This window comes from Mustelus asterias, chromosome 17 (genome assembly GCF_964213995.1).
Source record: "Mustelus asterias chromosome 17, sMusAst1.hap1.1, whole genome shotgun sequence".
In the NCBI taxonomy this organism is placed as follows: domain Eukaryota; kingdom Metazoa; phylum Chordata; class Chondrichthyes; order Carcharhiniformes; family Triakidae; genus Mustelus; species Mustelus asterias.
Genome location: NC_135817.1, coordinates 76696034 through 76708254, shown reverse-complemented (window position 1 = coordinate 76708254; position 12221 = coordinate 76696034). Strand labels below are relative to the sequence as shown.

Below are 12221 nucleotides of genomic sequence, written 5' to 3'. Positions count from 1 at the left end.
ATATAAAGTTGGCTGTGGTTTAATTTTAATTGGGGAGTGCTGAATAAGTTTGTTTATGCTGAAGTCTGTGTGTGTGTGTGCGTGTGTTCAGTGCTGGGAGTTTGGAGCGGGAGGGGTTAAAAGAGAGAGGCCGGCAAATTCCTAAAGGGTGGATAAACTCCAAACTGCAACAGGAAATGATGTCAGCATTGAGTTAATGAACACACCTTGAGTACCTGACCAGACAGATTGTGTCAGCAGCTATTACCGAGCGAAGGACAGGGGGGAGGTAGAGCAGACATCAACACCAGAAGGCAGGAGAAGGAGTTTATTTCAGTGTCGGCGGAGGGGGAGGAAGTGGGAGAAACTTTTAAACGATGGAGAAACAGGAGAGGTCCTCCTGGAGAATGGGACTCTTAAAAACTTTTGATTCGGATGAGTTTGTGAGCTGGGAAAAGATTGGATCCGGTGGCTTTGGGCAAGTTTACAAGGTTCGTCATGTCAATTGGAAAACGTGGTTGGCCATCAAGTGTCCTCCGAGTCTCCACGTCGATGAGAAGTAAGTTGCTGACCTGAGTCTTGTGTTCCCGGCTCGAGAGCTGGAAATTCCTGTCGGAATGGGCGCGTTGTTTGTTAATCTGTTGATAAAGTTTATTTATTAGTCACAAGTCAGCTTACATTAACACTGCAGTGAAGTTAGTGTGAAAATCCCCCAGTGTGTGATAAATGTGCTCTTAAAATCATTATCTGCCGTGTTTGCAGCAACCAGTGAGATTGGTACATGTGAAGGCGGTGTGTAATTTTGACTTTGTTTAACCCTTCCCTTGTCTGTTTTATTTGATTGTCGATCCTGTTGTTGTGTGTTGGATCTGTCCTGCTACTGCTGCCGTGTGTTGGATCTGGTCTGAGTTTACACTGTGAAAAACGGTTTCCTGCAAGATTGTACTGCAGAATGACGTTGGAATGAAGTTCCTTTGATTGTCCTGACACCTGACGGTGTATCCCCTGCGTTTCTCCTCTCCCTTTCTGGTGCAGGCTCGATGGGCCGAATGGCCTCCTCCTGTACTGTAGGGATTCTAAGGTGCTGACTTTCACTCAGATAGAGTTTCAGCTCACCTGGTTGACAATCTGCATGTGCAAGCTCAGACAAACTTGTCAACCAGAACTGTGGAGACAGACAAGCCTAATCCTGCCCTGTTTTAAGGTGGAACACGTATTCATTAGTGGACTCCTGGAATATAACCTGCGCGGTGACTAATCTGCCCCTGGATTTTAATGGTTCCATCATTGACGACCATGCTGCTTAACACTTAAAAGTTTGGCATTCCCTTTTTAAACCTCTCTGTCTTACTACTGTCTCCAAGACTCCCCCTAAAACCTAACGCTTTTGGTCACCTGTCCTAACACCTGGTGTCAACTTTTATTTGATTGTGCTTTGGTGAAGTGACTTGGGATGTTAATGGTGCTATGTAAATACAAGTTGTTGCTGTATTGCACTAGGCCTTGAACTCTACCTTATATTAAGTTGATCTTTCTCTACCCCCTAGCTATGAGTGTAACACTACATTCTGCACTCTCTCATTTCCTTATCAATGTACGGTATGCTTTGTCTGTATAGTGCGCAAGAAACAATACTTTTCACTGTATACCAACACATGTGACAATAATAAATCCAATCACCTGACCTTTCAGGACGGTGATGATTTCTAATCGACTCTTCCCCTGTCGGTCTGTTTTGTTGACTGTTCCTTTTTTTATGGTTTTCCTGGTTGTGTCGGCTTGGGGGCCCAAAGTGTTTAGAGACTGAAGGAGGCCTCTTCCCCGGGCCACAGACAGGCATCGAACGAAATATCCCGTGAATAACTGTTGGCCTCAACCCCACTCGTATAGATTCCAGTTGATTAAATCATAGATAACAGCACTTTAATCTGCTAACTATGGTCAGTGTGAGACAGAAGTGATTCACACCACATTGGCATTATCATAATGCTGCTGCAGAAGCAACAATGAATTGGAGATTCACCCCACCCCACACACAGACTCACTCACACTCCATTCTCCCCTCTGGACTGCTGACAAGATCAACAACCAGCAGCAACTTGAAGTCATATTGCATCTTTCAACTTCACCCTGAGATTCTTCGCAGGCGCATTGTCAAACAAAATTTCATACCACAGACACTTGAGGAAATAAAACGATAGGTAAAAGAGTTAGATTTGAAGTCGGAGCTTAAGGGTGGCACAGTGATTAGCACTGCTGCCTCACAGCGTCAAGGACCCGGGTTCAATTCCAGCCTTGGGTGACTGTGTCTGTGCAGAGCCTGCACATTCTCCCCGTGTCTGCATGGGTTTCCTCCTGGTGCTCCGGTTTCCTCCCACAGTCTGAAAATTGTGTACGTTAGGTGCATTGGCCATGCTAAATTCCCCCTAATAGGTGGATTGGCGATGCTAAGTTGCCCCTTAGTGTCCATTAGATGTGTAGGTTAGGGGGATTGGCCATGCTGAATTCCCCTTCATATCCAAAGATATGTAGGTTAGGTGGATTGGCCATGCGAAATTGCCCCTTAGTGTCCATAGATGTGTAGATTATTGGGGTAAATGAGTGGGGTTAGGGGATAGTAAGAAGTCTCACAACACCAGGTTAAAGTCCAACAGGTTTATTTGGTAGCAAAAGCCACTAGTTTTGGGAGCACTGCTCCTTCATCAGGTAAATGGGAGTTCTGTTCACAAACAGGGCATATAGGGGATTAGGGGATAGGGCAGGGAGTGAGCCTGGGTAAGATGCTCTGTCAGAGAATCGGTGCAGTCTCAATGGGCTGAATGGCCTCCTGCACTGTCATGATTTGCAGCACAGAAAGAGGCCCTTCATGTCTGGGAATGTCTTAAATCAGGAAAGGGACAGAGTAGTTTACGAGAGATGAAAGAAAGGCTTGCATTTATTCAGCACTATACACTGGGAGAATCGTCTGGACCTGATGGGAATCCCGAGACTACACTTGCCGTCAGTGAGACCGACTCAGTAACCTTGTGGGAGGCAGCTTCTTATTGGGTGCCTCTGAATTCAGTGTTGTATTAAGGAGGGCCTTGGCCACCCAATGCTACCTGATCAGCAGCCTATACGACTGAAATGGTTCTTAAGATGTAATCAGTGACTTTAGTATGTGATTGTGACACAGGGAAACTCTTCCCCCTTCTTCCTTCTCCCCCTGTCGGTGGTCTTTAACCTTGGTGACCACAGCACCCTCCTCAGTACCTCCACAGCCAATCCAGTTGGATGGTACCTTCACTCACCTGCTTCCAATCCTATCCAGTCACAGGTAGAGGTTCCTTTTCCGTGGTTTCTATTCTCGCTCCCACACCATTACCTCTGGAATCCTGTAAGAATATTCCTTTGGCCCCTTCCTATTCCCATCCACCTCTTGCCCCTCCGCAATATAATCCGAAAATATCGTCAGCTCCCACATTTACAATGATGACACTTAACGTGACCTGACCACCATCTCTCCTGACCCCTCCACTGCCTCTGCTTTGCCATGTTGCTCGGGTGATATCCAGTATTGGATGAACAGAAATTTCCTCCAAGAAGGAGCAACTTGAACACTATCATAGAATCCTACAGTGCAGAAGGAGGCCATTCGGCCCATCGAGTCTGCACCGACCACAATCCCGCCCAGGCCCTATTCCCATAACCCCACATATTTACCCTGCTAATCCCCCTGACACTAAGGTCAGTTTAGCATGGCCAGTCCCCCTAACCTGCACATCTTTGGAGTGTGGGAGGAAACCGGAACACCCGGAGGAAACTCGCGCAAACACGAGGAGAACACGCAAACTCCACCCTCCATGATCTCGGTGTTCCTCCAATTCCAGCATCTTGAGCATTCCCGATTTTTCATTGCTCCACATGGACAGCGGAGAATGTGCAAACTCCACACACACACAGTGGCCTGAGGCCGGAATCGAACCCAGGTCCCAGGCGCTGTGAGGCAGCAGTGCTAACCACTGTGCCATCGTATCCTTCCACCTCTGCACTGCTGAACCCAACTCAGACTGATGAGATGGAAGTTTCCTTTTACCGCTGGCTTTGAGGATATCACTTCAACTCTGGCCCGGGGCATTGAGTTGCCTATTGGAATTGGGTGTCACTGGCAGACATTTATTGCACATTCTTTAGTTACCCTGGGGTGATGATTGGACGATCTTCTTGAACCACTGCAGTTATTCTTTGTACTGGTTTGATGGCACTGAGAAGCTGGCTGGGCCACTTCAGAGGGTGGTAAGGAATCAAGTGTAGTTGTCCCTGGAGTCCAGATCTAGTCATGATGTGGAGATGGTAGTCATGATGATGAGTCTGTGTCTTTATATGCCCTGTTTGTGAACAGAATCCCCACTCGCCTGAAGAAGGGGCTTGGAGCTCCGAAAGCTTGTGTGGCTTTTGCTACCAAATAAACCTGTTGGACTTTAACCTGGTGTTGTTAAACTTCTTACTGTGTCCAGATCTAACCATGTAAGGATTGCAAGTTTCACACCCAAAAGATCATTAGTGAACCGGTCAGGCTTTTTAAATCAATCTGTTGCAGGACTGTTGTGGGGGAAATGAATCATAGAATCCCCTACAGTGTAGAAGAGACCATTTGGGCCATCGAGTGTGCACTGGCCCTTTGAAGGACAACCCTACCTAGGCCCAATCCCCTGCCCTAGTCCTGATCATGGTCGGTCTACCTAACCTGCACATCTTTGCATGGTGAGAATTGTGCGGGCTTTCTGCAGGTTCTTTGTTTGGGTGAGACCCACAAGTGAAACATATTTGGAGCTTGAAAGACACTGACTGGTTACTACAATAATTAAACTTACAGTCAGCAAGCACTCCATCCTGCTCATCAGACCCAGTACCTGAGAGCAGCGCAGAGAGCTGGGCAACTTTAATATCACCTCTCAAAATGCTTTACACCCCATGCAGTACTTTTAGAAGTGTAGGCATTGTCATGTTGGAAATGCAGCAGCTAATCTGCTCAAACCCTGAAATGGAATTTGAACCTGGAACCTTGTAATTCAGCAATTTTTAGGGAGAGATTTCCAGTGCTGGACCTAAAGTTAAAGTTTATTTATGAACGTCACAAGTAGGCTTACATTAACATTGCAATGAAGTTACTGTGAAAATCCCCTAGTCACCACACTCCGGTACACTGTGGGAGAATTTAGCATGGCCAATGCGCATAACCAACACGTCTTTAGGACTGTGGGAGGAAACCGGAGTACCCGGAGGAAACACACGCAGACACGGGGAGAACATGCAGACTCCGCACAGACAGTGACCCAGGCCGGGAATTGAACCTGGGTCCCCGGCGCTGTGAGGCAGCAATGCTAACCACTGTGCCACCGTGGCAGTTGGATGCTTGGCTGTCTCATGTGGAGGAATGAAAATCGGGAATGCTCACTATGCTGGAATTGGAGGAACGCAGAGATCTTGGGAGGGTGGAATTTGCATGTTCTCCTCATGTCTGCATGGGTTTCCTCTGGGTGCTCTGGTTTCCTCCCATAGTCCAAAGATGTGTGGGTTAGGTGGATTGGCCATACTAAAAATTGCACCTATTGTCCCAAGATATGTAAGTTAGTGAGATCAGCAGAGTAAATACGTGGGATTATGAGTGATAGGGCCTGGGTAAAGGTCAGTGTAGACGCGATGGGCCGAATGGCCTTCTTCGGCACTGTAGGGTTTCTATGCGGGTTGTCGGAGGTTGCAGAGCTAGGGAGGGGTGAGGGATTTGAATATAATAGCTAAATTCTGAAGACCCCCAAGGAAGGGGTGAACGTTCCTCAGGGTCTTCTCAACTTTATGGGACTTGGGGCCTGCCTTTTTGCCCTGAGTTCCACTGTCGCAGTATTAAGCTGCCCAGGTTCTTTTGCTCTGGAATTAATTCCCTGGACCTCCCCCCATTTCTCACTGCCCCCAAAGAAGAAGCTTCTTTCAAATTTGCTCAAGCTTTTGATCAGCTGACAGCTAGCTGTTCGGGGCAAATTATATCCAAGACATGAAGGGATTGTTAACTCAGTTCACCAGATTGAGATGCTGATAATGCCAAGGTCAAGGTTTTGATCTGATTTGATTTGATTTATTATTGTCACATATATTAACATACAGTGAAAAGTATTATTTCTTGCGTGCTATACAGACAAAGCATACCATTCATAGAGAGGGAAAGGAGAGAGTGTAGAATTTAGTGATACAGTCATAGCTAGGGTGTCGAGAAAGATCAACTTAACGCAAGGTAGGTCCATTCAAAAGTCTGAAGGCAAATGGGGGAAAAAGCTGTTCTTGATTCGTTTGATCCGTGTCCTCAGGCATTTGTATCCTTTTCCCTAAGGAAGAAGGTGGAAGAGAGAATGTCCGGGGTCCTTAATTATGCCGACTGCTTGACCTGGTTATAGGTGTTAACTGGACCAAAATGGAGATCTAGTGGCAGCAAGAGGGCTGGGCTGATGTCCTAAACAATTAAATTGCGTCGATGTTTACCAACAAAGAGGGCTTTGTCAAAGCTAAATGAGGAAGTTGCTGGCGTATTGGCTGAGGTTCAAGTAGGTACCTCAACAACTTTTTATTTGCATCTCATCTTTAATGTGATGAAATGTCCCACGGTGCTTCACAGGGGCATTGTAAATTATAGCACCAAGCCACATGGGCATCTTGGCTCAGACAACCTAAACTTGGTCCAAGTGGTAGGTTTTAAGGAGTGTGTTCAAGGAGGAAAGGGGTATAGAGGTGTAGGGTGGGAATTCCAGAGCTTGCATGGGGCCTGGGCGACTGAAGTCACGGCCACCAATGGTGAAGCGATTTAAAATTGGGGTGCTCGAGAAGCCCGAGTTAGAGGAGAGCAGATATCCCACAGGGTTGTGGGGCTGGAGGAGGTGACAGGTAGGGGAAGGATGAGGCCATTGAAAAGAAGGATGAGTATTTTAAAATCAAGATGTTGATTTGCCTGGGAGCCAAGGCAGGTCGGTGAGCATAGTGGGTGTGTGATTGGGGAATGGGACTCGGTGCGGGAGATACAGGGAGCTGAATTTTGGGTAGCATCAAGTTTACAAAGGGTAAAATGTGGGAGACCAGCCAGTCAAGTCTCGATGTAATAAAAAAGTTTATTTATTAGTGTCACAAGTAGGCTTACACTAACACTGCAATGAAGTTACTGTGAAAATCCTCTAGTTACCCATGCTCCGGCACCTGTTTAGGTATACTGTGGGAGAATTTAGCATGGCCAATGCATCTAACCAGCATGTCTTTTGGACTGTGGGAGGAAACCCACGCAGGCACGGGGAGAATGTGCAGACTCCGCACAGACAGTGACCCAAACTGGGAATTGAACCCGGGTCCCTGGTACTGTGAGGCAGCAGTGCTAACCACTGTGTCACCTGAATGAGAGTGAGTCTGGATGGATGCGACCAAGGGTGCTGAGGGAAATTTTGGGAACAATTGCAGAGATTATCTGGTTATTATCGCATTGTGGGAACTTGCTGGGTGAAAATTGACTTGTTTGTCTTGCATTACAACAATAACCACACTTCAAAAAGTACTTAATTAGCTGTAAAGTGCTTTGGGATGTCTCAAAGTCATGAAAAGTGCGATCTAAATGCCTTTCCTTATGCTACAGTAAGAAGTCTCACAACACCCGGCTGGAAGTCCAACAGGTTTATTTGGAATCACGAGCTATCGGAGCGACTCATCTGATGAAGGAGCAGCGCTCAGAAAGCTCGTGATTCCAAATAAACCTGTTGGACTTCCAGCCGGGTGTTGTGAGACTTCTTACCGTGCCCACCCCAGTCCCACGCCGGCATCTCCACATCGAGATTTCCCTACGCTCGATTTAATCCTCAGGTCTCACCAGTGGCAGGGAGATTGGCGGCTGGGGGAACTTAATTTGGTGAGACACCAAAATTCAGTTTTCAGATGAGTTGGACTTCAGCAATTATGTTCTCAGGACTTTAAAGGCAGGTCACGTTTTCCCCTGAGCAATGTTGATAGGTTTTTTTTATACCCATTGTCATCTCATTAATGCTCATTAAAAGGCCAGCTCACTTGAATTAAGTTTCTCCTCTAAGTTAAGTCCCCCCCCCCCCCCCCCCGGCAGTGTGAAATTAGAGCATTCCCGTTTATGATTGTACCTAAGTGGTATGCAATTGGTGAGAGGGAATCAGAGACTCCCTACAGTGCAGAAGGAGGCCATTCGGCCCATCGAGTCTGCACCCACCACAATCCCACCCAGGCCCTATCCCTGTAGCCCCATGTATTTACCCTTCTGATTCCCTGACACGAAGGGACAATTTAGCATGGACCATCCACCTAACCAGCACGTCTTTCAGACTGCAGGAGGAAACAGGAGCACCCGGAGGAAACCCATGCAGACGTGGGGAGAACGTGCAGACTCCGCACAGACAGTGACCCAAGCCGGGAATCGAACCCGGGTCCCTGGCGTTGTGAGGCAGCAGTGCTAATCACTGTGGCACATTACACTGTGAAAATCCCCTAGTCGCCACACTCCAGTGCTTGCTAGGGTACACTGAGGGAAAAATTAGTACGGCCAATGCACCTAACCAGCACGTCTTTCGGACTGTGGGAGGAAACTGGAGCACCCGGAAGAAACCCACGCAGACACGGGGAGAATGTGCAGATTCCGCACGGACAGTGAGCCGAGCCGGGAATCGAACCCGGGTCCCTGGTGTTGTGAGGCAGCAGAGTTAACCACTGTGCCACCCTGAGCTCAGCAGTGCAAAGTCACGTGTCCTCCATCTTCCCTCCCACTTCCCCAGTGGAGACCATCCGTCTCTGAACTTAGACTCTAGGGTGGAAGATCCCAGCCCTTCGCACTGTTTTGTTCATTGTCAAAGATCACAATCACTCACGGAAAACAGCCCAGCTTGTTTTGATATGGTGGTTTCCAAGTAAATAAGGTTCCCTCGACACAATCTGGAAGTGGACGGGTCGAGGCTTGTCGGGTCCTGGTTTAAAGTTAAACCTTCCTTTCGAACCCAACCCCATATCTTTCAGGAGTTAAGATTATGCTCACCACAGGTCAGCTGTTTGAGGGAATGGCCAACTCATTCAATTTGAATACAAGCACCCTGTGAGTTGTGCTCTGCGTTGACTGACAGTTCTTTTAGACATTTAGTTTCAATTGTTTGGCTAACTCTCAGCCTGGGATGCTTAGAGTCAGAGAGGTTTACAGCATGGAAACAGGCCCTTCGGCCCAACTTGTCCATGCCGCCCCTTTTTTTTTTGTAACCACTAAGCTAGTCCCAATTGCCCACATTTGGCCCATATCCCTCTATACCCATCGTACCCATGTAACTGTCTAAATACTTCTTAAAAGCCAAAATTGTACCCCCCTCTACTACTACTCTGGCAGCTTGTTCCAGACACTTACCACCCTCTCTGTGAAAGAATTGCCCCTCTGGACACTTTCGTATCTCTCCCCCCCCACCCCCCCCCTCACCTTAAACCTATGCCCTCTAGTTTTAGACTCCCCCACCTTACATCCTGAATTTTGCTAGCATAATGGATAAGGCATCTTCGTGATTGATGCGCGATTAAATCACTCGGGAGGCTAGATTGTACCCGGGAAATAAAGGCTTTTATTACTGACAAGAATGGAGCACACTATATACAATACAATCCCAGACTAAAGGGTCACCAGGCAGTGCAGTGACCTTTATACTTCTCCTGGTAGGCGGAGCCAACTGGAGTGTACCACAGAACAATATCAACAGGTAGAACAGCCCAACCCTAACACCAACAGTAACTACAGCAACATATCTACAAATACCCATAGTGCTGACCATCCATGGCTCAGCACTCATAGTGGTAACCAACTATGGTTCACCACAGTGATTTACCATTAACTTCCCATGTAATGTTCTTCACTAACTTTCCAAAGTATGTCACCCACTCGGAGCAGCCTGTTTCCTCCAGTTGGGGGAGGCAGTGGTGAGGGGGCATTGTCACTAGACTAATAACCCAGAGACATAGGGCAAGATCAGGGGCCCAAGTCCCACTCTGGCAGACGATGAAATTTGAATTCAATAAAAATCTGGAATCACAGAATACTGCTTGTTTCCGTGGCCACATTTTAGAGGGTGGCACAGTGGTTCGCACTGCTGCCTCACAGCTCCAGGGACCCGGCTTCAATTCCCAGCTTGGGTCACTGCCTGTGTGGGGTTTGCACGTTCTCCCCGTGTCCACGTGGGTTTCCTCCCACACTCAAAAGATGTGCGGGTTAGGTGGATTGCCCGTGCTAAATTGGCACTTAGTGTCAGGGTGATTAGTTGGGTAAATGCATGGGATTATGGGGATAGGGCCTGAGTGGGATTGTGGTTGGGGCAGACTCGATGGGCAGGATGGCCTCCTTCTGTACTGTAGGATACAATGATTCAGAATGATTTCACCAATCCAGGGGTATAGTAGCATTGTGGCTTTATTATTGGACTAGTCAGCCAAAGCCGGGACTCATAATCTGGGTTCAAATCTCACTGGGGCAGCTGGGGGGATTTAAATTTGATTCATTAATTGCGTCCAGAATAAAAAGCCACTGTCGGTAATGGGTAGGTATGAATCTGCTGGACCCATCTGGGTTACCAATGTCGTTTAGGGAAGGAAATCTGCTGCCCTTGCCTTGTCTGACCTGCATGTGGTTCCAGCTGGCAAGCCAGTCAGTTGTACTCAAGAAGGTGGCACAGTGGTTAGCACTGCTGCCTCACAGCGCCAGGGACCTGGGTTGCAATTCCAGTCTTGGATCACTGCCTGTGTGGAGTTTGCATGTTCTCCCCATGTCTGTGTGGGTTTCCTTCGGGTGCTCTGGTTTCCTCCCACAGTTCAAAAGACGTGCTGGTTAGGTTGATTGGCCATTCTGAATTGACCCTTAGTGTCCCATGTTCGGGGGATTAGTGGGGTAAATGCGTGGGGTTAGGGGGTAAGCCTGGGTGAGAGCCAGTGGAGACTCGATGGGTTGAATGGTCTCTTACTGCACTGTACGATAAGGTGGCTCCACCTTTTGAGAGCAGTTAGGGATGCGTAGCAATGCCCACATCCTGGGAAGAAATAGTTGTGTTTACGTGACAACAGGGTTTCAGATCAATTTGTAAGGTGTATTGTAAATAGTCTCCCTGAACCCAAAGAAAATTGCTGAATGGTCTGGGCTGTGCCTTGTCCAACTGGACTATTAAGCAGACTCTGCAATATTCGGACAGATGATGTGTTGCCTAGGTGGGGTTACTGAACTCGAGCAGTGTGAGGAAGTTAAATTAACACGCACAGTGAGAATGACACATAGAGATGCCGAGTGATGATTGTGTCTGTACTTCTGCCGGTTCCCCTAAATCTGTTGTCTGATCAGTGACTCATAACATCCTTCAGACCATCAGTGCTGAAGCAAAAGTGAAATATGCTGGAAATCAGAAATAAAAACAAAGTACTAGAAGTATCCAACCGGTCCGGCAGCATCTCGTAGAATTGTACAGTGCAGAAGAGGCCCAGAGTCCGCGCCGACACATTATCTGCCAGCACTTGGCCCATTGCCTTGAATGTTATGACGTGCCAAGTGCTCATCCAGGTACTTTTTGAAGGATGTGAGGCAACCCTTTACCACCCTCCCAGGCAGCGCATTCCAGACTGTCACCACCCTCTGGGTAAAAAAATTCTTCCTCGCGTCCCCCCTAAACCTCCTGTCCTTCACCTTGAACCTATGTCTCCTCGTAACTGACCCTTCAACTAAGGGGAACAGCTGCTCCTTATCCACTCTGCCCATGTCTCTCATAATCAGTCTTCTGCTTTAACGAAAACAAACCAAGCCTACCCAGCCTCTCTTCATAACATAAATGTTCTATCCTAGGCAGCATCCTGGTGAATCTCCTCTGCACCCCCTCCAGTGCAATCACATTGTTCCGATAATGTGGTGACCAGAACTGCACACAGTATTCTAGCTGTGGCCTCACCAAGTTCTATGCAACTGCAACATGACTTCCCTGCTTCTGTAATCAAAGTAAGAAGTTTAACAACACCAGGTTAAAGTCCAACAGGTTTATTTGGTAGCAAATACCATCAGCTTCTGTAATCAATGCCTCGATTGATAAAGGCAAGTGTCCCACATGACTTTTCACCACCCTACTAACATGTCCTTCTACCTTCAGAGATCTGTGGACAAACACGCCATCTCTGGTGGGACAATCAATGTAAATGGACTGAAATTTCTAGCCCTT

The 12221-nt window shown here is 47.5% G+C and overlaps 1 protein-coding gene across 1 annotated transcript in view; it reads left to right on the top strand.

Moving 5' to 3' along the window:
- Nucleotides 1-222: 222 nt before the first annotated feature.
- ripk4 (receptor-interacting serine-threonine kinase 4) overlaps nt 223-12221 on the top strand; it is a 56967-nt gene continuing 44968 nt past the window's right edge. The window contains exon 1 of the mRNA XM_078233005.1: nt 223-538. Coding sequence (XP_078089131.1) covers nt 357-538 — 182 coding nt within the window. The 5' untranslated portion in view covers nt 223-356. The remainder of the gene's footprint in view (nt 539-12221) is intronic.